General features: G+C 40.2%; 1 protein-coding gene across 1 annotated transcript in view; it reads right to left on the minus strand.

Annotated features, from left to right (window-relative positions):
- The window catches only part of LOC120543325, a 124,476-nt gene extending 102,628 nt beyond the window's left edge, over positions 1-21,848 (minus strand). Inside the window, exon 1 of the mRNA XM_039776361.1 lies at positions 21,681-21,848. Coding sequence (XP_039632295.1) covers positions 21,681-21,745 — 65 coding nt within the window. The 5' untranslated portion in view covers positions 21,746-21,848. The remainder of the gene's footprint in view (positions 1-21,680) is intronic.
- Positions 21,849-22,084: the final 236 nt, after the last annotated feature.

The following is a 22,084-nucleotide window of genomic DNA, read 5'->3' on the forward strand; positions in this document are numbered from 1 at the left end:
CTTTCAACTGTTTGCAGTCAGGACAGTTGGGGGGTGTAGTGTATTTAACTGCCATACAGATGTGAAGTGGAAGATAACAGAATATCACATTAGAATAGATACTAGTCTTGACAACTTGTTGAAAATACCAGTCACCAGTTTTATGTAATCTCTTGCAGGAACATGTTTGAAAAGAATTGTTGCCTTTTTCTACCTAAGCCATATAGGGATATATCTGTATCATGTATAGTGATACATATTTGGACCTGAAAACTTGGTGGCAGAAGACATTAAACATAGTCAAAAAACTTACTTCTTTAAGTAAATGGTGGTGAAAGTAACATGGACCCAGATGAGGGTGGAAATATCAATTTTAAATGTGTCTGTTTATCTATCCATCCATCCATTATCCAACCCAATATATCCTAACACAGGGTCACAGGGTTCTGCTGGAGCCAATCCCAGCCAACACAGGGATCAAGGCAGGAACAAATCCCAGGCAGGGCGCCCGCCCACTGCAGGGCACACACACACACACCAAGCACTAGGGTCAATTTAGGATCGCCAATGAACCTAACCTGAATGTCTTTGGACTGTGGGAGGAAACCGGAGCACCCGGAGGCAACCCACGCAGACACTGGGAAAACATGCAAACTCCACGCAGGGAGGACCCTGGAAGTGAACCCTGTCTGTTTATTAATATGTTAATTTCTAAAATCTTAGATTAGGAAAACTTCTCATTATTTATTCCTAACTGATAATTAATATTTTTAAAACCTAATCCTTGTCCTCTAATTTCTGTCGAGGGAAATGAGGACTGGGTCAGGGTCCAATTTAATCACTGTTCAGTGACCCTGCAAATAACATGCTTTTGGGTAGACACCTTGACATTATGTGTAGTGTCCATAATAAAACTGGCCTATATGTTTGCTTTGTAAAATATAGACTATATTAATGGTGAGAGTTAAGATTTTAATTGTAAAATTCTGTGGGGCATCTATTGTAGTTATTCTTTGTTATGTCAACTTAAAAATGTTTAAGATTTCAGAGTAGATTAATGATCAGTATAGCGTATTCATATTTGAAATGTTTAGTTGTGGTATATCTGGGTTAACTGAAAAACTCCTTGTTCAGTTATTTTGGCCTATAGTAGTTTAAACACCACACCCCTCGCCAAGAAAAGCAAATGGGAATGAGAGGAGGTGTGATATTAATTTAAGGTAGCTTGTAAATGTTTGGTTTCTTTCCTGTTGCTCTATTGTTGAAATGTTCTTATGTATTTGTGCAAGTTTTTTTTCTAGGCAAATAATATAATAATATTATAGACATAACAATTCCCTTCTTCAGCCATTTCTCTAGAATGCAAAGACAGTTTCCCTTAAGTTGATTTTAGTCAATGATTCGACATCTTCAAAATTCTTCAAAAATCCTCCAGTGAAAAATATTTGCATTGGTGCCAGGAAGCAATTAAAATGTCATAAAATAGATGGATAGAATCTATAGAACTACTTTTTGCAATTTTAATTTTATAAAAGACTACAACTGGCTGTGTTAGCCACTTGGACACAACACAGTTATAATATTCAGTGAAGTTTAAAATCTTGCTTAACTGTATGGAAATACCTAAAATTGTCTGTATATTCTGAACTATCCCCCCAAAAAACACAGAATTTTGGGCATAAAATTCACACTGCTTATTTTATAGACAGAACTATAGTACTCAGCTCATGTTTGGATTTTTTTTTTTTTGTTAGTTTTTTTGTTTTAATACGTGTAAGCAGAAAATAATTCCTTCAATAACAATCACTGTAAATTCTATGCAAACAATGACAAACTACAAAATGACATTTTAAAAAACCTGTGATAAACATGCAATAATCAAAATGACAACATTCTGAATAAACCTATTTATTCTTCTTAATGATTTGGGGAAAACAACTTAAATTTTTTTTTACTCATTTGTGTTTCAATTTCCACTCTTTACTTCTTTTATGTTCTATGAATTCAACCTAAATTTGGGCAAGTTCCTTTAATATTGAGCATGCTCAAGATAAAAGTTTAGGAACATAGTATTTACATATGCAGTATATCAGACATTTTTAATTTGTTTTGTTTTTTTTTTTACTAACATTTAAATGCAGTAAAGTTACATTGCTGTCTCACAGATGTACACTGCATTCTGAGTTCACATCCTTTACTCTTTTGTTGTATATGTAGAGTCTGTATGTTCTTATCATGTCTACTCCTTTGAGGATTTTGCATTTCCACCCACACTTCTAAAGATGTGAGTTTTAAGTTAACTGGTTATGTGTGGGCCCTGCAAACAAGTGGTGTCCTATGCAGGGCTGCTTGGGCACTATACCTAATACTGCTAGGATCGGATGGAGCAGATGAAAATGTTTTGCAATTCTCCAGAATTTTTTGTGTGCTCAATATTTATAATACAGCTCTCCTTCAATGTAATTTAATGGAAACAGTAGTTTATTTTAATTCCACAGATTCATTTTATAAAGCATTTTAGGATAATTACCATGTGAATTGTTTTTTCTTGCCTTGCATGTAAGACTAATGCCAGATAAGCTGAACAGTTTCCTATAACCCTTAATTGGATACACAGTTTTAAATATATACATAAATGGATTTCAGAAGGATAATTCTAAATGCTACTGTAACAACATTTTATATTACACATAGCAAAACTTATAGTATTTTTATAAAAATGTAAGCTTCTGTAGCAACCTTTACAATTATTCACAATACTACACTCTTAAAAATAAAGGTGCCAAAGTGGATTTTCAGAGCAGTAGCACTGGGAACTTCTACAACCATCTAGAAGGTTCCAGAAAGAACCAGTATTTACATCTATAACAGGCAAAATAAATAATTATAAAGAGATAACAGATTTGTGAAATACCAATGGATTCCTGATGTTAAATGAATTCTTGCTGCATACAGTAACACAGGGTAAGGTCATCTAATCTAATCCTACTATACATTAAAGATTTATATTTTGTACACATATTAGCAACTTTTTCAAAGGCCAAAGTACAAATTTTAATATGCAAAAGACCATTCCTAGATTGAAGTGGCTCTTTGTCAAACAACGGTTCTACAAGGAACCACACAAACCAGTTAACTGTCATTAAAGAACCGTTATTTTAGAATTTACAATTTTGCATACAATTGGTTGATTGCTTAATGGTTTTAAACATTTATGTATCTAACATTCTAGTTATTCCTCTCATATATTCATTGCATTAATTTTAAGTTTATAATGTAATACTGATCTACAAGCTTAGAAACAAAATGCAAAAACAGCTTTAATTCTCAGACGTTGGGCTGAGCACAAAAAGACAGCCTGAAGATTTCTAAAACTTCTATATGTTTTCTTTGCAATTGCTAAAATGTGAATATGGAGAAAATTGTGAATAATCAGGGCTGCTTGACCTATAACATGTTAAAACAGGTTCACTTTAAGCTAAATACAGCAATTAGAAGCGTGTAAAATATTGTCTGAAGCATAGTGAAAATTTTACAACATAGAAATGCCTACAGGCACTTTAAAATACTTGGACAGGTGTGAAAAGTTGTATGTGTTTTATCATATTTTTATACAAGCAAATTAAAATCTGATGAATTTTGCTCTCAGTAATTCATTACATGTACTTCTAGTTTAAACAAAATACTTGACATTAATAAATCCTGATGATCCAGATCCAGGCGTACACATACAGCAAAGTATATGGCAATAAATTCCTAAATCACACAACTTTCTGGCCGCTGTCTGTTTTAAGATGGCATGCAACCATTCAGTGGATCTACAGCAGGTAAAGTGTTGTGTATGGGCAGCAGCAAGTCGACAGAGTTTTTATTCGGCTCACTGTTGGTTTGCTGGTGGCTAACTGCTCAGTAGTTAGCGGCTCATCGGCAGCTAGTAGCTGCTAGAATACTAGTGGTAATATTTTACCTATGTTAAATGTGTACCAAAAATAGCTAAAGACATAATTGATTCACAGTTTGGTAAATGTCTTTCAATACAAACAAAACAACTATGCAATTTAGTCCAATATATTGTGTTAATATTTTTGCTTCAATTTAATGTGAACTAGACAAATTGTAAGGGTTTTAAATTGGGCTACTGAAAATATTAAGTGAAACAAAAATTTCTGATAAACCAAAGATTAACTACGATTTAAAACATATTAGATTTTAATGCACATCAATATTAAAACCATTCAGTTGCCTGGATCTTATGGGAACATTTATTAATCCTTTGGGGAAAATACTTCTAGAATTGAGTCATTTTTACGGAGATCAAAATGTTTTAAAGACTCTCTCAAATGAGCAGTTTAAACACTCGCTCTACTCAGTGGAACCCCTGTGGAGTTTTTGCTCTAGCAGAGAGAGGGGTGTATTTCCTCTATGGATAGTAGACAACCCTGACTGGACCCAGCAACAAAAGACTCAGAAAAGTATCCTGGGATGTGCCCAGAAGTTTTCAGAGCCTAGAAACACCTCTTTATGCTCAGAAACAACCAAATATCTCAGATGCTAGAGTCATAAATGATCTCGTTTACAGTACATAGACAAGGCTCGCTCTTTAAAATTCAGCAGCACATTTTTAAAAGAACAAAGACAAAGATAGTCAATAAAGCATGTAAGAGTTTCATTCACTTTGTACAAATAACCAATTTAAATATACACAGGAAGAACTTTCAAAACTTGTGCATACCCTGGCTCTATGAGGCATCATTAACGACTCTGCATTACCTGTACAAGCTGGTAAAAAAAGAAGCTGGATGAGCGACAGCACCAGCACAGGTGGCTCAAAGATAAATGGCATGTGTTGCCAAATGGTAGAAACGGCAGCTGAAATAATTAAATAAGCTTCATTCACAATGAAAAAAATATAAGCCATCTTAAGTGTATGCTTTCCAATTATTATTGCCTAGCTATCTAAATAACAGAAAGCAATTCACACCTCTGCATCAGCAATCGTATTACTTCCCTTTACATAACTTTAAGTAATAACTTTTTGATGTTTTCTTCAGATTTCAGAAGGCTCATGACTCTGAATTGGTCAGAAAAAGGATCCAGCTTGGACTCTGATGCAGGAAGCACAAAGAGGAGAGTGAATTTGACACATACAATTTTATAACACTCATATCAACTGGTCATCTATGATATAGTGTTTTGTTCTAACCAGAATATCTTATTTTAGACCAGATCTGCAGAAAAAATAGTGCTGCCATAGTGATTGATGCAACTATTCTCAAGGCAAACATGAAAAGACAAAATAATGATGTTATCACTATGGAAATACATTGACATATGCATTTTGGTAACCTTGTTTACCACTGTTTGGCCATCCATTAGGCATGACACTGCTCATACTGAAGGTATTTTGTCTGTGCTCAGTACACTGTGCGCTCTGTATACATTCTGTTCATTCATTCAAAAGAAAAGGTACATGCATGTTTATGTTAGACTAGCAAAATACTCGCGCTTCACAGCGAAGTAGTGTGTTAAAGAAGTAATAAAAAAGAAAAGTAAACATTTTAATAATAACGTAACATGATTGACAATGTAATTGTTCTGTCATTGTCATGAGTGTTGCTGGCATATGTATATATATATATATACATATATATATATACACACACAAACCGGATTCCAAAAAGTTGGGACACTAAACAACTTGTGAATAAAAACTGAATGCAATGATGTGGAGATGGCAAATGTCAATATTTTATTTGTAATAGAACGTAGATGACAGATCAAACGCTTAATCCGAGTAAATGTATCATTTTAAAGGAAAAATATGTTGATTCAAAATTTCACGGTGTCAACAAATCCCAAAAAGTTGGGACAAGTAGCAATAAGAGGCTGGAAAAAGTAAATTTGAGCATAACGAAGAGCTGGAAGACCAATAAACACTAATTAGGTCAATTGGCAACATGATTGGGTATAAAAAGAGCTTCTCAGAGTGGCATTGTCTCTCAGAAGCCAAGATGGGTAGAGGATCACCAATTCCCACAATGTTGCGCAGAAAGATAGTGGAGCAATATCAGAAAGGTGTTACCCAGCGAAAAATTGCAAAGACTTTGCATCTATCATCATTAACATCATCCGAAGATTCAGAGAATCTGGAACAATCTCTGTGCGTACGGGTCAAGGCCGTAAAACCATACTGGATGCCCATGATCATCGGGCCCTTAAACGACACTGCACCACAAACAGGAATGCTACTGTAAAGGAAATCACAGAATGGACTCAGGAATACTTCCAGAAACCATTGTCAGTGAACACAATCCACCGTGCCATCCGCCTGCCAGCTGAAACTCTACAGTGCAAAGAAGAAGCCATTTCTAAGCAAGATCCACAAGCTCAGGCGCTGTCACTGGGCCAGGGATCATTTAAAATGGAGTGTGGCAAAATGGAAGACTGTTCTGTGGTCAGACGAGTCACGATTCAAGTTCTTTTGGAAATCTGGGACGCCATGTCATCCGGACCAAAGAGGACAAGGACAACCCAAGTTGTTATCAACGCCAGTTCAGAAGCCTGCATCTCTGATGGTATGGGGTTGCATGAGTGCAAGTGGCATGGGCAGCTTGCATGTCTGGAAAGGCACCATCAATGCAGAAAAATATATTCAGGTTCTAGAACAACATATGCTCCCATCCAGACGTCATCTCTTTCAGGGAAGACCCTGCATTTTCAACAAGATAATGCCAGACCACATTCTGCATCAATCACAACATCATGGCTGCGTAGGAGAAGGATCCAGGTACTGAAATGGCCAGTCTGCAGTCCAGATCTTTCACCTATAGAGAACATTTGGCATCATAAAGAGGAAGGTGCGACAAAGAAGGCCCAAGACGATTGAACAGTTAGAGGCCTGTATTAGACAAGAATGGGAGAGCATTCCTATTTCTAAACTTGAGAAACTGGTCTCCTCGGTCCCCAGACGTCTGTTGAGTGTTGTAAGAAGAAGGGGAGATGCCACACAGTGGTGAAAATGGCCTTGTCCCAACTTTTTTGGGATTTGTTAAAACCATGAAATTCTGAATCAACATATTTTTCCCTTAAAATGATACATTTTCTCAGTTTAAACTTTTGTTCCGTGATTTATGTTCTATTCTGAATAAAATATTAGAAGTTGGCACCTCCACATCATTGCATTCAGTTTTTATTCACGATTTGTATAGTGTCCCAACTTTTTTGGAATCCGGTTTGTATATACACATACATGTCTACATATATAGACACACACATATACATACATATATAAATATATATCTATATCTATATCTATATCTATATATATATATATATATATATACAGTATATCTGTATATATCTATTTATCTATATAATCTATATATCTATATGTATCTATCTATATATGTATATCTATCTATCTATATATCTATATCTAAATCTATATCTATATCTCTCTCTCTCTATATATATATATATCTACTTTATCTAATAAAATGGGCAGGCTATTTCGTGTCAGTGCAATACGCTGCTTGTTAAAACGGATGACTCCTGCTCTTACGTGTACTTAGTGCTGCATGGGTATTATGAACTATCGTATCTGTTCAAGTTCTATTTAAATTTTAAATAAGTAATTTTTATTTAGTTGAGAGAAATATGTTTAGTAGGAATGTAAGTTAAATTTAGTCATCATTGCATAAATTTTTGTTCACCATAGAAATTTAAAGACTAATTCAACTTCCATTCCTACCAAAGATATTTCTGGTGACTAAATAGAACCTACTTATGTCCAAAATCGATCTATTGAGCTGTCGCCTGCCTGCCTGAATAAGTCACCCTCGCTTCGCTCTTACTTTTTTACCGTTCATTTAATCGTGGCTAGTCGTGGAAAAATGATAAAATGGAAGAGGGATAACACAGAGTATGGCTTTACCAAAACAATTATTGATGGCGAATAAAGTATCCATTATTCATAAAGCTTCAATTGGTGATCTGCTTTTCATGTTAACCTCATATTTTTCATACTTCTTCTCAAACCAAGGGGTGGGAGGGTAAAATGAATCGGGAAGCTGATCAATGTAATCGGTGTACCAGGAAATCATGCATTGAGAGAAGTTCCCCTTTGCTTGGAATGCAAAGTGTGATTAAATGCGTTATTTTTTTAACGCGTTATGGAGCACATGCATCAAAGCTTCTCAGCTGTGCTTGTGCTAAGAAAAGTAAACATTTTAAAAATAACGTAACATGATTGTCAATGTAACCGTTTGTAAGTAGTGCCTGGAGAATTCAGAGTGTGGAGAAACTGTAGATACAGCGTGTGTATTAACTTGTGAATTTTTCTGTGAGTATTTGGTGGCAGCGTCACAAAGTTCCGCAAGACTGCGTTAGCTGCGGAGCTCAGCTCAGAGCGAAATGAGGTGAATGGGAGGGGAGATGATGACGTGACTCCCCCACCCGCCTTAACTGTCAATCCCCCACAAACACAGTCTCTCGGAATTTGCATAAGAACAGCCCGTCAACAGCAATTTTAACTTAGTTACAAAGTGATCAAAAACTCTCGTTTATATCCTGTGTCCTCTCATTAAACTTGTATCCCGCATTAGCCGTGGGCATGACAAACACCAGCGGCAGCCTGTCTATGAACTTACGTAATTTAAACTTTAGGTTTACACCGTGCTTTGTTTCCGAAGTAGCTGCACTCATGAATATGGTTGTATGTGTCAGTCGCTCGCTTCTTATTGTTTCGCTGCATTCTCAATTGTATAATGCATGTTTTCTTCAGCGCTTTTTGAAGCTCTTCCTTGTTTTCTACGCACTGCGCTGACAGTTCACGTGATTACGGGAGGCGTGATGATGTCACATGAAACTCCGCCCCCCACGGCCATCGAGCTCAACTCATTACAGTATATGGAGAAAAATAGCTTCCAGTTATGACCATTACGCGTAGAATTTCAAAATGAAACCTGCCCAACTTTTGTAAGTAAGCTGTAAGGAATGAGCCTGCCAAATGTCAGCCTTCTACCTACACGGGAAGTTGGAGAATTAGTGATGAGTGAGTGAGTCAGTCAGTGAGTGAGTGAGTGAGTCAGTCAGTGAGGGCTTTGCCTTTTATTAGTATAGATCAAGATATTTCAACTACACATTTTTCTTTTTTTTACATGACCCTACCAAACGTGCAGTCCCACTAACAGGTCAGCGTGACGATGCGGGTTCGGCTCCATGCTCCCATCTCTGTTTGGGAGCCTTTGAACCCAACACCGTCGATAATGTTACCGAGTGAGCTAGTCAGTGAAGGCAACAAGTAAGCAAGGGGATGGTAAAAAAGTGCAACAGTGCTTTTATTAAAACACTCAACAAAAACAATCAAAGTGTTCAATTAAATAAAGTGCAGTGCTTTCATAAAGTCTTCATTAAATAAATAATCCCATGAAAGAAATGTGGAGGTTAAAACCAATAAATAGAAAAATCTTCTTAAAACAACGAGGTTAAAACGATCAGGAAGCAGTCTTTAAAAACACAACAATGACAAGCCTGGTGCATCTTTTCTGTTAGCGTCTCACCTGCTTCTCCCAGTTAGGCTTTGCAGCAGGCGAGACACTCTCTGCAGCTGCCCTCTTCAACTCCTGCAACGAGACTGGAGACCTTCCGATCCCTGGCTTCGGTCTGGCACTCATTCCAGCCTCGGAGACTTGGCTTCCCAGACAACCAGGACGCTCATGCCAGGGAGTTTACCGCCCAAGCCTCCCGACTTCCACAGCCTTCTCGGCCTTACGCGGCCAGCTATCCTTTTCTGGCTCGTTCGCTCGCTCACACGCTTCACGTGTTTCTGTCCCTCTCTTGCACCGCCTTTTTTCCTCGCTCCCTGTAACTTCCATTCTCTCTTTTTCTCATTTCTTCGTTATTTATTTTTTTCTCTCCAACCAACTCGCGCTTCTTTTATAATGAGCAGCCGTAGCATATTAGCCACGGGGCAATCACGGATGTGGGCAGTTCCTCACCTGTGTACGCGGTGAGAAACGCCCACACCGCAGATCGCCCCGTGGCTTCCTATGGCCCAACGCCCCCTCGCTAAGCCGCCATGAGAGCGGTGATTATTTATTTAAAATGGCCTTTGCTAAATGAGCTGTGGACCCACAACACCACAGTCAGCCTTTTTACAACATGTAGGTATGCAAATTCTGTGTGGCCTACTCCTCAATACTGTATATATTTTTTCCAAAAAACTACACAACGTTTAATGAGTAGACTGATAATGCATGAAGTAAACATTTGCCCTCCCTGTATTGCATTACAACAGTACACATTTTGTTTTTCAGGTTTAAGTTGCGCTTTAAAGATCACATCACCAAAAATGGCTGCTCACCTGAAAGGTAATTCTACACTAACACATCCAAGCACCAATGGATATAATAACACTTTCATGTACTGCGACAAAACATTTTTTTTAATTTTATTTATATAATTGCATAAAAAAGTCTACATCAGAAAACCAGTGGTAACTTGACATTTGTTTCTCATTCAGGGCCACTAGTCCCACTATGAACACTAGATAATAGATATATAGATATAGATATTGCTTATTTCCAGCGCCGCATCCCAGTGGCAGCCTTTCCAGCAGCTCCGTGTAAGACTTTATCTTTTTATCTATTTTTTTCTCTATTTCTCTTTTTCACTGATCACTTCTACCACTTTCTTTTATGTGAAATTACTCCCTGGACACTTTTTACTATTTTTACTACTTGGCATGGATTTTACACTCCGAGACTCGCCTATAGTAGTCAGCTTAAAGCACTGAGAAGAAATGCTCATTCCAGTGTGGTTCCTGATTTACCTGACGAGGTAAGAAGACAATATCGGGGCAGCCGAGCGCAAAGATAAAAGATAAGATAAAAGCGAGACAACTTGAGAAAAAATGGTGTTATAAACCATCGGTGCCTTCTGTGATCCTGGGAAATGTGAACTCACTACCAAATATGATCAACGAACTGGCTGTGCTGGTGAAAAATGTCAGAACCTACAGAGAATGCAGCTTGCTGTGTTTTAGTGAAACATGGCTAACAACTACCATCCCAGATGCTAACGTGGAGCTACCCGGGTTTAGCACAGTTAGAGCGGACAGAGACGCAAGTACCTGCGGAAGAAGAAAGGAGGAGGACTCGCTCTCTATGTCAATACAAAGTGGTGCAACTCAGGACATGTAAACGTTAAAATCTCCACTTGCTGCAGGGACATCGAACTGTTGGCCGTAAGTCTGCGCCCTATTACTTGCCCAGAGAGTTTGGACACGTGATTGTTGTTATTGTTTACATCCCCTCAAGCGAACGCGGAGATTGGCAAGTGACATCATCCATTCCGCAGTTGCTAAGTTACAAACGCAGCACCCTGAGGCACTTGTGCTAATCGCTGGAGACTTTAACCATGTAACGCTGGACAAAACATTACCTGCCTTCTCCCAGTATGTGGATTGTAACACCCAGGGAAACAGGACTATCGACCTACTGTATGCAAACGTTAAAGAGCATACAGCGCCACCCCGCTGCCTGCGCTTGGGAAAGCAGATCATAACCTGGTTCTGCTTCAGCCTCAATACAAACCAAGAGTGAGGGCTACCTACAACCACACGCTCATTCAGGAAGTGGTCCCCTGAGGCAGAGCAGACTCTGAGAGACTGCTTTGGAACTACAGACTGGGATATATTGCTGGGTCACATAGTGAGAACATTGAAGAGGCTGTTGAATGCACAACTGATTACATCAACTTCTGTATGGACATTGTAGTTCCAGTAAGAACAGTACGCTGCTATGCTAACAACAAGCCATGGATTACAAGTGACATCAAGGGCCTTTTGAACCAGAAGAAAAGGGCTTTTAAAGGTGGTGATCAGCATGAGCTCAAGTGCGTGCAGAAGGAACTCCGAGTCCAGCTCAGGGCGGCAATAGAGCAGTACAGGAGAAAGCTGGAGCATAAGCTGCAGAACAACAGCATGAAGGAAGTGTGGGATGGGATGAAGATTATCACTGGCTGCAGCTCAAGCGGGTGCGCCATCGAGACAGACGTGGAGAGAGCAAACCAAATGAACAACTTCTTTAATAGGTTTGATCACTAACCCACTCTCACCTCGAGTACTGCATCCTCCAACCATCCTTCTGCTGATACCAGCATAGGTGAGACATCCCCACCCACAATTACAGCAGCCCAGGTGAGCAGAGAGCTGAAAGACTTCGTGCCAGCAAAGCAGGTCCAGATGGTGTATCGCCACGACTGCTGAAGGCCTGTGCGTTGGAACTGGGGAGTCCTCTACAGCGCATCTTCAACCTGAACCTGGAACAGTGGAGAGTCCCAAAGCTTTGGAAAACATCTTGTATCACCCTGTCCCAAAGGTATCACGTCCTAGTGAGCTGAATGACTTCCGCCTGTTGCTCTGACGTCACATCTGATGAAGACCATGGAGCTGCTGCTGCTTCACCACCTGAGGCCACAGGTCCGCCACGCCCTGACCCTCTGCAGTTCGCATACCAGGAGAAGGTGGGAGCGGAGGATGCCATCATCTATATGCTACACGATCCCTCTCCCACCTGGACAGAGGCAGTGGTGCTGTAAGAATTATGTTTTGGACTTCTCTAGGCCTTCAACACCATCCAACCTCTGCTCCTTAGAGACAAGCTGACTGAGATGGGAGTAGACTCACACCTGGTGGCATGGATTGTGGACTATCTTACAGACAGACCTCAATATGTGCGCCTTGGGAACTGCAGGTCTGACATTGTGTTCAGCAATACAGAGGGCGCGGGACTGTACTTTCTCGGTCCTGTTCAATCTATATACATCAGACTTCCAATATGACTCGAGTCCTGCCACGTGCAAAAGTTCGCTGATGACACTGCTATTGTGGGCTGCATCAGGAGTGGGCAGGAGGAGGAGTACAGAAGCTAATCAAAGACTTTGTTAAATGGTGTGACTCAAACCACTTACACCTTAACACCAGCAAGACCAAGGAGCTGGTGGTGGATTTTAGGAGGCCCAGGCCCCTCATGGACCCTGTGATCATCAGAGGTGACTGTGTGCAGAGGGTGCAGACCTATAAATATCTGGGAGTGCAGCTGGATGACAAATTGGACTGGACTGCCAATACTGATGCTCTATGTAAGAAAGGTCAGAGCAGACTATACTTTCTGAGAAGGTTGGCATCCTTCAACATCTGCAGTAAGATGCTGCAGATGTTCTACCAGACAGTTGTGGCGAGTGCCCTCTTCTATGCGGTGGTGTGCTGGGGAGGCAGCATAAAGATGAAAGACGTCTCACGCCTGGACAAACTTGTTAAGAAGGCAGGCTCTATTGTAGGAGTAAAGTTGGACAGTTTAACATCTGTGGCAGTTCGACGGGCACTAAGCAAACTCCTGTCAATCATGAAGAATCCACTCCATCCACTGAACAGTGTCATTTCCAGGCAGAGGAGTAACTTCAGTGACAGACTTTTGTCACTGTCTGCTCCACTGACAGACTGAGAGATGTTCCTCCCCACACTATGCGACTCTTCAATTCCACCCGGGAGTAAATGCTAACATTTCAAAGTTATTTTATTTTTATTTTTTCATTTTTATTACCATTTAATTTAATATTGTTTTTTTGTATCAGTATACTGCTGCTAGATTATGTGAATTTCCCCTTGGGATTAATAAAGTATCTATCTATCTATAAGTAGGTTGTGACTGATGTAGTCATTCTCAAAAGAAAGATTAAATAATGGTGTCGTCACTATAGAAACACACTGATGTATGCATTTGGGAACTTTACCTTCACTTTATTATAACTGTCAATCAAAGTTTGTCATATTAATTTCTAAGTTATGTAATGTGGCTTTAACAGGTTACAGCTGGTCTAAAAGTGGTGGATCATTGCAGAACCTGTCTGATCAAAATGCACTTGACAGTGAGTTGTGTGTACACATAACACATAGTATATAGAGTAACAATCTACTTGTACTTTTATAATCTTAGATATAAAGTGGGTATAGAAAATATTCTCCCACTTTGAAATATTCCCATTTTTTTGCTTTATAGCCTTAAATGAAAACACACACAAAAAATATTTCTTCCCAGCTTTACTTACTCAATGCAACCTATAACATTCAAGTGAAAAATATCACAGCTATAGTTCAGAAAAATTATAAAAAAAATCATAAACAAGATGTACTGAGATTAATAAAGGATCACCCCCCAATGTCAATATTTTGTTGAACCACCTTTTGCTTTAATGACAGCCTTGCACATCTAGATTGAGCAATATTTGACCACTCTTCTTTACAGAACTGTTCAAGTTCAGTCAAATTGGATGGTGAGTGTTGGTGGACTGCTATCTTTAAATCTTTCCACAGATTTTCAATGGGATTTAGGTCTGGGCTCTGACTGGGCCACACAAGGACATTCACTTTTTTCTCCTTCAGTCACTGTGTGGTCAATATTGCTGTGTGCTTCGGGTCATTGTCGTGTTGAAGGGTGAACATTCTGCCCATCTTCAACTTTCTGGCAGAGGGTAGCAGGTTTTCCTGAAGAATTTGACAGTATTCTGCCCCTTCACTTTTTCCTTTTGCCCTAACGAGAGCCCCAGGCCCTGCGGCAGAGAAACAACCCCACAACAGGATGCTGCCACCTCCAGGCTTTAATGTAGGTATGGTGCGTTGTGGATGGTGAGCTGCATTGGATTTCCGCCAGGTACTGAGGCCAAATAGTTTAATTTTGGTCTCATCTGACCATAAGACCTTTTTCCACTTGGCATCAGAATCTTCAAGGTGCATTCTGGCAAAGCTCAAACGAGCCTTAATGTGGCCTTTCTTGAGAAATAGCTTTTTCCTTGCAACCCTCCCGAACAAGCCACAATAGTGGAGCATTTATGAAATTGTTGTGTGCATGTGACAATGACCACTCTTTGCCATAAAATCCTGTAATTCCTTCAAATTGGCTTCTTGGTAACCTCTCTTACTAGTTTCCTCCATGCTCTTCCATCCAGTTTGGTGGGATGGCTGGATCCAGGGAGGGTTCTAGTAGTACCAAACACTTGCCACTTCATTATTATGGACATTACTGTGCTCCGTGGTAGACTTCCTGGGTCCTCCCAGTGTGGAGTTTGCATGTTCTCCCCGTGTCTGCATGGGTTTCTTCCGGGTGCTCCGGTTTCCTCCCACAGTCCAAAGACATGCAGGTTAGGTGCACTGGAGATCCTAAATTGTCCCTAGAGTGTGCTTGGTGTGTGGATGTGAGTGTGTGTGTGTGCCCTGCAGTGGGTTGGCACCCTGCTTGGGGTTTGTTCCTGCCTTGCACCCTGTGCTGGCTGGGAAAGTCTCCAGCAGACCCCTGTGACCCTGTATTACGATATGGCAGGTTGGAGAATGACAGACTGACTGTGTTCCTTGGGACTGATAAAGTCTTTGAGCCTTTTTTTGGATCCATCTCCTGCCTTATGTCTGTCCACAACTCTATCCCTGAGATCCTTTGAAAAGTGGCTTGCCACCTATAGTCAGTTGTTTGCTGTCAGTTGCACTACCAAGCACGGGAATGCTCCAGGAACAGCAGTTTTTAATGTTTCACTAACCACACTGATTACAATTTATCACAGGTGAAAGCCAGTAACCATGGTCTGCAATGGAAATGGAGGTTACTTACACCTGATTGAGTTTACACATATTGTTTGGGGGTGGGCGATCCTTTATTAATCTTAGTATTTCTTGTTTTTTATGTTTTAAAATTCTTCTGAACTGTAGCTGTGATGTCTTTCACTTGGATGTTATAGATTGCATTGAATAAGTAAACCTAGAAAAAAAAATTGGTTTGTGTTTTTTATTTAAGGCTGTAAAGCAAAAAAATGGGAATGTTTTGAAGGGGGTGATTCTTTTCTAACCCACTGTATCTCTTTTTACATTACAGATTTCAACAGAACAACAATGCCAGTGATGAGGAAGATGCAGGAGAAGCTTACCAGCAAGCTCTCTAACGTCACACAGAAACTGTGCAACATAAAAAACTGTATGCTATATTAGAAAAATATTGCTAATTTTATTATTCATATTTTACATTATACAGTATATGTAATGTATATGCACGCATATACATTTTACTTTATATTTCAGGCTATTTTTGCAAATTTCTTATATGGTGTTAAAATGTCTGTTATAGGTAGGCCTTATTTCAATATTGTTTTCTTAGATCACTATGCTGTTTTATTTTATTTTTAGGATACATACTTTTGGGCTGTGTTATGCCTTTATTTTCTGTACAGTAGGCCAATTTGTGTTTTTAGGATACATACTTTGGGGTTGTGTTATGCCTAGATTTTCTGAACATACAGTAGGCCAATTTGAGTTACTTCCCAGCCACGGGGGATGCACAAACTAATGTGCTTCTTTGTCTCAGTCCCAAGCCTGGATAAATGGGGAGGGTTACATCAGGAAGGGCATCTGGTGTAAAATTTTGTCAGATCAACATCCAGAAAACAATGCAGATTTCAATACTAGATCAGTCAAGTCCCGTGTTAACAATGACTGCCACCAGTACTGTTAGCCAACAGGGTGTTGGTGGAAATTGGCCTACTGATGGCCAAAGAAGGAGAAGAATTTGGGGAAGACGTGTTCGGAGGAAAGAGGAGAAAGGTAGTATGACTGGTAAGGGGAGAGAATTAGCCAATATGATGGAGAAAATGAAGGTTGATATATTGTGCGTGTAGGAGACTAAATGGAAGGGAAGTAAGGCCAGGTGAATTCAAATTGTTCTATCATGATGTAGATAGCAGGAGAAATAGGGTAGGGGTTATTCTGAAGGATAGTGTTTTGGAAGTGAAAAGAGCGTTGGACAGAGTAACGATTATGAAGCTGGAAATTGGAGGTGCGATGATGAATGTTGTTAGTGCATATGCCACGCAAGATGGGTATGTGAAGGATGAGAAAGAAGATTTCTGGAGTGAGTTGGATGAAGTGATAGACAGTGTACCCAAGGGACAGAGAGTGGTGATTGGAGCAGAGTTCAATAGACATGTTGGTGAAGGGAACAGAGGAAATGAGGGGGTGATGGATAGGTATGGTGACAAGGAGTGGAATGAAGAAGGTCAGATGATAGTGGATTTTGCAAAAAGGATGGGCATGGCTGTGGAGAATACGTATTTTACGAAGAGAGAGGAACATAGGGTGATGTGCATGAGTGGAGGAGGATGCACGCAGGTAGATTATATCCTATGCAGAAGAGTCAATCTGAAGGTGAAGGAGATTAAAGATTGCAAAGTGGTGGCAGGGGAAAGTGTAGTTAGACAGCAAAGGATGGTGGTCTGTAGGACGACGCTGGAGATCAAGAAGAGTAGGAGAGTGAGAGCAGAGCCTAGGGTCAAATGGTGGAAGTTGAAAAAGGAAGACTGCAAGGTTAACTTTAGGGAGAAGGTAAGATAGGTACAGAGTGGCACTGAAGTGTTACCATACAGCTGGGCAGCTACAACAGAAGTAGTAAGGGTGAAAGCAAGAAGGGTGCTGGGCTTGACATCTGAACAGAGCAAGGAGGAAAAGGAAACATGGTGGTGGAATGGGGAAGTACAGGAGAGTATACAGAGGAAGAGGATGGTGAAGAAGTGGGATAGTCAGAGAGATTCAGAAAGTAGACAAGAGTACAAGGAGATAAGGCACAAGGTGAAGAGAGTGGTGGCAAAGGCTAAAGAAAAAGGTGTATGATGAGTTGTATGATAGGTTGGACACTAAGGAGGGAGAAAATGACCTGTACCAATTGGCTAGAGAGAGGGGCCCAGCTGAGAACGATGTGCAGCAGGTTAGGGTGATAAAGGGTAAAGATTGAAACATATTGACAAGGGAGGATGGGAGGCTAATGAATGAAGAGAATGAGACAGAGAAAGAGAAGGTTGGATGAAGTGGAGATAGTGAATCAGGAAGTGCAACAGATTAACAAGGAAGAAGCAAGTACAGCTATGAAGAAGATGAAGAATAAAAAAGCAGTTGGTTCAGACGAAATACCTGTGGAAGCATGGAGGTGTTTAGGAGATATGGCAGTGGAGTTTTTAACAAGGTTGTTTAATGGAATTCTGGAAACTGAGAGGATTCCTGAGGAGTGGAGAAGAAGTGTACTTGTACCAATTTTTAAGAATAAGGGGGATGTGCAGAGCTGTAGTAACTACAGGGGGATAAAATTGATGAGCCACAGCATGAAGTTATAGGAAAGAGTAGTGGAAGCTAGGTTAAGAAAGGAGGTGATGATTAGTGAGCAGCAGTATGGTTTCATGGCAAGAAAGAGCACAGCAGATTCAATGTTTGCTCTGAGGGTGTTGATGGAGAAGTACGGAGAAGGCCAGAAAGAGTTGCATTGTGTCTTTGTGGACCTGGAGAAAACATATGACAGGGTGCCTTGAGAGGAGTTGTGGGGAGTAGCAGAGAAGTATGTGTGAGCTGTACACAATATGTATGAGGGAAGTGTGACAGTGGTGAGGTCAGTAGTAGGAGTTACTGATGCATTCAACGTGGAGGTGGGATTACATCAGGGATTGGCTCTGAGCCCTTTCTTATTTGCAATGGTGATGGACAGGTTGACAGACGAGATTAGACAGGAGTCCCCTTGGACTATGATGCTTGCTGATGACACCATGATCTGTAGCGAGAGTAGGGAGCAGGTTGAGGAGACACTGGAGAGGTGAAGGTCTCTAGAGTTGAGAGGAATGAAGATCAGACAGAATACATGTGTGTAAATGAGAGGGAGGTCAGTGGAATGGTGAGGATGCAAGCAGTAGAGCTGGTCGAAGGTGGATGAGTTTAAATACTTGGGATAAACAGTACAGAGTAATGGGGATGGTGGAAGATAGGTGAAAAAGAGAATGCAGGCAGGGTGGAATGGGTGGAAAAGAGTGTCAGAAGTAATTTGTGACAGACGGTTATCAGCAAGAGTGAAAGGGAGTATCTACAGGATGGTAGTGAGACCAGCTTTGTTATATGGGTTAGCGACGGTGGCACTGACCAGAAAGCAGGAGACAGAGCTGGAGGTAGCAGAGTTAAAGATGCTAAGATTTGCACTGGGTGTGACAAGGATGGATAGGATTAGAAATTAGTACATTAGAGGGTCAGCTCATGTTGGATGGTTGGGAGACAAAGTCAGAGAGGCGAGATTGCGTTAGTTTGGACATGTGCAGAGGAGAGATGCTGGGTATATTGGGAAAAGGATGTTAAAGATAGAGCTGCCAGCATGAGGAAAAGAGGAAGGCCTAAGAGAAGATGTATGGATGTGGTGAGAGGGGATGCAGGTGGTGGGTGTGACAGAGCAAGATGCAAAAGACAGGAAGATATGGAAAAAGATGATCCGCTGTGGCAACCCCTAACAGAAACAGCCAAAAGAAGAAGAGGTCAATTTGTGTTACACAAAGGCTGCAACTGTATAATCTTTGCTGTTTGATTCTAATAAAAATATATAAAATTTTAATAAGTGTGTTAATACACTTAGGTCCACATATCCTTCAGTTAAAATCATTAAGTTTGCTGATGACACCATTATTATTGGTCTAATTACTAATGGCAACAAAACATTATAGAAAAGAGGTGTCTCGTCTTTTGTCCTGGTGTGCTTCCAACAACCTAGTGATCCATACCTCAAAACAATAGAAATGGTCATTGACTTTCGCAATCAACCGTTACAACCTCTCACACTTGAAATTAATTATTCTGCAGTCAATAGGTTGGAATCCTTCACATTTTTAGGCACAACTATCACAAATACTCTCAGCTGGAACCTTAACAACACCCACATCATTAAATAGGCTCAGCAGTAATTGTAATTCTTACGGCAACTAAAAAAATTAAATATTTCCCAGCCAATCTTAATTCAGTTTTACAAAGCCATAATTGAAAGTACAATCACATTCTCCATTTTTGTCTGGTTTGGTTCAGCAACGGCACAGTCCAAAATTAAATCTTCCATCTGTCGCAGACCTGTATACATCTTGTGTCACTAACCATGTCAAAAGGATCACCACTGATTCATCACACCCTACTCATCACTTATTTCATAAACTCCTCTTTGGTAAACGGTTTGTGTCAATTAAAACTAAAACGAACAGTCACCACAGTAGTTTCTTTCCCAGAGCCATAGCCCTCTCAAATCAGTAACCTAGCCTGACATCTTTGTATATTCATGTATGTCAGATACTGTATTATGTGTACAGTATACATACTGTGCATATATTTGTGTGCATGTGCAGACACACTGCACATTCACTTTCACGTGTACCTCATCATTTGCTTATCTCTTTTATAATTATACTATTCTGTAAACTTGTATGAATTTTTTTTTTTAAACTTATGCTATTTATATGTGTACTGTTGTGTTCTGTTCCTGTACATTAAGTACTAGCAAATAATAGTGATTTTGATTGTCTGGAAACATTTTCGCCTACATGACTGGGGGTCATTTAATGGACCACCAACGACATTTAATATAAGATAAAATAGATATCCATATAGTGGCTTAATGGGTGGACTTCTGCTCTCCTGCTGACCGAGGACCGACTGTCAGCCCCCAACCCGATACCACTAACAAGTCGCCAGAAAGCCGCCCAACTGCTGATGGGCTGAATTACAAAGACCACTGGCTGTGGCAGCTGGTGGACCAGTGTTTCGGCCGCTAGCAGTCCATTAGTAGCCCAATGGAACTTTGCTATCAGGAAAGTACGCAGTTTTATTTCTTCAGACAGTCCGTGGAAATGTAAGGCATTCGCCACATTTCCAGGCCGATTCCAACTAGCAACATATCCTTTATCCGTCGATCCATTTTGGAAAATGCAATACATTTACAATTCGCGATGGTGAACTGTATAACACCGTTGGAGTAAAATTGCCTTGGAATTACTTCTCATTTTCAATTAATCTCAGTTCCTTTAGCAATGGCAGTTGACGGTAACAAGGCGTACAAGTTAAAATGTATTGTTTTCCGGTGTTACTTTTAATAAGATGCCGGTCTTCTCAATTACTCGTCTTCCTCCCTCGATGCCTTTATGCTTTACTGCACAGACACCTAATTTGGCAACATGCCTCAAGTTACGCTCACCAATAACAAATGTAAATCAAATTGACGTAAGCAATTTTGCTTCCGCAGTTAAATGGACGACCTTGTTCCTACTCCGCTATTCACAAAGTACATGGCACAACTCGTAATCTGTAATTAAAGTGTAGCATTAATTGTATTTTCACCAAAAGTCCTTTTCTCAACAACTACGATAGGAACAATTAAGGTGAAAATCCAAAACGAAATTGACAGTACGCTGTAAACAATACTATCGAACGAGTTTCGCCTCTAACTGAAGTAAATCCCGGCACTACAGCGCAGTGGCCAGTGCTACTGCGTGACAGACTTGGCGTCCTGCGGAGTTCAAATTCTGTGTTCTAGTGTTGTAGGTTTTAATTTTACACGCTGTACATTTGCGGGCGAAGGTTTTGCTCCAATACTTTGGATTTCCTCCGTTGTCATATCCAGCGCCTTAGGTTAATTAGTGGCAGTAAACTGATCTAATGTGGTTTTGCGCGTGAATGAGCCTTGCGATGGGCCAATACCCCGATCTTGCGTCCGATATTGTCGGTTTATATGATCCCAGTCCTAGTGACACTTAATTGAAATAAGAGGATTAGAATGTTATGCTGTGGAACTACGAGTAATGGCTAATAAATGCAAACGCTTTACCTGGTTTGTGCAGCTGTGCACACCCACAGCGTCAGCGCGACGATACAAATGTTAGTTGTTTTCATTGTAATTTCAGTATAATCGTTCAAGCTGTCATCAACAGGCCCAGTGAGTATTCTGTCTCTTCAAACTCAGACATCACTTCCTTAGTCGCAACTCAGTTTATTTAATACACAGTTTAATTTGGCCGCCTTTCCTGAGCAAAGTGTCGCTTCATTGGTTCATTGTCTTCTCAAGACCTGGGGCGGCACAAAATGACTAGCTGTCACAAGTGTCAATCTACCTCGCGGGTTCACACCAACTCCCACTTTTTTTTGTTTGCGTCTTAGTTTCTGCGAAGATTGCTCCGAGAAAAACATGAAAAGATTTTGTAAGGAAACACAAATAAAGCACAATCGTAAAGA

Source organism: Polypterus senegalus, chromosome 13 (assembly GCF_016835505.1).
Source record: "Polypterus senegalus isolate Bchr_013 chromosome 13, ASM1683550v1, whole genome shotgun sequence".
Classification (NCBI taxonomy): domain Eukaryota; kingdom Metazoa; phylum Chordata; class Cladistia; order Polypteriformes; family Polypteridae; genus Polypterus; species Polypterus senegalus.